The sequence below is a fragment of the Phaethon lepturus genome, unplaced genomic scaffold, assembly GCF_000687285.1.
Source record: "Phaethon lepturus isolate BGI_N335 unplaced genomic scaffold, ASM68728v1 scaffold8811, whole genome shotgun sequence".
In the NCBI taxonomy this organism is placed as follows: domain Eukaryota; kingdom Metazoa; phylum Chordata; class Aves; order Phaethontiformes; family Phaethontidae; genus Phaethon; species Phaethon lepturus.
The window spans coordinates 36,988-38,865 of record NW_010519799.1 but is presented as its reverse complement, the minus strand read 5'-3'; the positions used below and the strand labels follow the sequence as shown (position 1 = coordinate 38,865).

The following is a 1,878-nucleotide window of genomic DNA, read 5'->3' as shown; positions in this document are numbered from 1 at the left end:
GGGAAAGCAGCGAGGGCGCAGTGCAGGTATCAGCAAGACCTCCTCCAGATGAACACCACTGTTTCCCCCCACCAGACACCATCGCCGCCCAGAAGAGCCGGCTCAGGGGGAGAGTGGGTAGCAAGGCTTGTTTTGACCACGGGGGAAAGCGGGAGAAGGGGAGGGAGTCACTTACACAGGCTGGGATGTGCTGAACAGGCTGCCGTCGTACCTTCGCCTGACCCCCCAGGCTGCCCCCGAGTTGGACGGCTGAGCACGGCCTCTCGGCTGGGCCGCCAATCTGGAGTGGCGATGACATGAATGAAATAAAGAGAAATACTCCGAATAGGAGAAACAGGTCATGTTGAGGCAGAAACAGCGACACGCATCCACGGCAGCAGAGCGAGAAAGCCTGCCGGTCAGGGCTTTGAATAAAAGCAGATGGCCACAGCTTGCTCTGCGCTGGATTCAGCTGCTCGCTCGTCTCGAGATTATTTTTGGCCCTCTGAGGAAGCGTCAGGGGATTCAAATGACCATATAAGACAACAGTGAGGTTAACCCTACCGCCACCGCACAGGAAGCAGGCACGAGGCGAGGTGAGGTGACATTCATCACCCCCGAAGTGCCGCGCAAGCGGGTCGGAGGAGGGGGCGGAGGACAACGCAGGGCCCCCGGGTGCCAGCTCCATTTCCAGCTCGGCTCTCCCCAGTGGCAGAAGAGCTCAGCAACACTACAGACCTGGAGCTACGAGCTGCAAAGCTTTTCCCTCCAGCAGAAGGTCAAAAGCCGCTGGGCTGAGGCAAAAGCAGGACAGGTTAATGTGCAGAACTGCAGATGCTGCCTTTTGCCAAAATAGCAGGTGTCAAAGGACCCCCAAGGAGGACAGGACCAAACAGTCTGGGAAGCCCTTATTCTCCCCTGCATCGTGTCCCTGCAGCAGAGCTGACAGTACGCGTGCGCGGTAATGACATTGAGAAGCGACAACTTTTGGTGGGAGCAGGACTGCCTGCTGGACGGCATCCTGATTCTACAGCTATGAAACCCATCAAATTGGCCCCAGCCTTGGAAACCAAACAATCACAGGCAGTAATGGGTGAGGTATCAGAGGATGGTGGAGTTATGAGAAAGAAGGAGGAACAAAACTTCAGTTAGTCCCAGCTTATTAAAAAAAAGAAATCAGTTTGAAAGGATTTTTTTCCATGGTTTTGGGGTGACTTTGTAACTTCTTCCCGCCCCCTTTCAGAAATATGCCTTTTAAAAAATGAAAGGAGAACAATGTCTGGGTTTGAAACTGTCAGCAGGTCTCTGTAACCCACAGCCCAGTGTTGCAGGGGAGGGGGATGCCGCCATGCTTTGGTGTCTGGAGCTGCTCGTGGCTGACAAGTGGTGTGCTTGAGGTCACACTCTGATCTGAAATAACTACATCCTTTAAAGACTGCAGTGTCTAAAAGGTAGCCAGCTCACACTGTTTTATATACCTATTTTTGGCCTCTGTCCTATGTTTTCCCATAACAAATGCCGTGCTCCCTCTCTGGTGAAACCTAAGCTTGACACACAGCGTGCCCCATGGGGGAAAGGAGCCGCTGGCTTCGGCAGGGCTTCTGTCATTCAGGAAAACTTGTAGCAGTGCCCTTTTTCTTCTTTTATTTGTGGCTTAAAACAGACATCATCAAGCAAATTCTCATTTTGTTGTCAGGGCGTAAACTGTTGACCTCATCAGATTTATAGCAGACTCTGGCTTTCAAACTAATGACAGACTTGCAGAGCAGCCGCTCGGTAAAGCTAATTAGAAAGCACGTGTTCTGACAGGGAAGATGTTTTTCTCTTCCCGGGCAGGGTGCTTGCTGGGACGGCGCAGCTCAGGCGGGCGCTCACTCACCTTTGCCAGGGGTAGATGCG

At 52.9% G+C, this 1,878-nt stretch overlaps 1 protein-coding gene across 2 annotated transcripts in view; it reads right to left on the bottom strand.

Moving 5' to 3' along the window:
* ASB2 (ankyrin repeat and SOCS box containing 2) overlaps window positions 1–1,878 on the bottom strand; it is a 23,430-nt gene that overhangs the window by 21,333 nt on the left and 219 nt on the right. Inside the window, exons 1-2 of one of the 2 annotated variants that reach the window (XM_010297158.1) lie at window positions 1,859–1,878; window positions 176–280 (exon numbers count right to left, since the gene is read on the bottom strand). The exon at window positions 1,859–1,878 is cut by the window's right edge and continues 219 nt beyond it. In XM_010297158.1, the coding sequence (XP_010295460.1) occupies window positions 176–280; window positions 1,859–1,878 (125 nt within the window). The remainder of the gene's footprint in view (window positions 1–175; window positions 281–1,858) is intronic. The other variant, XM_010297159.1, reaches the window with a different exon arrangement.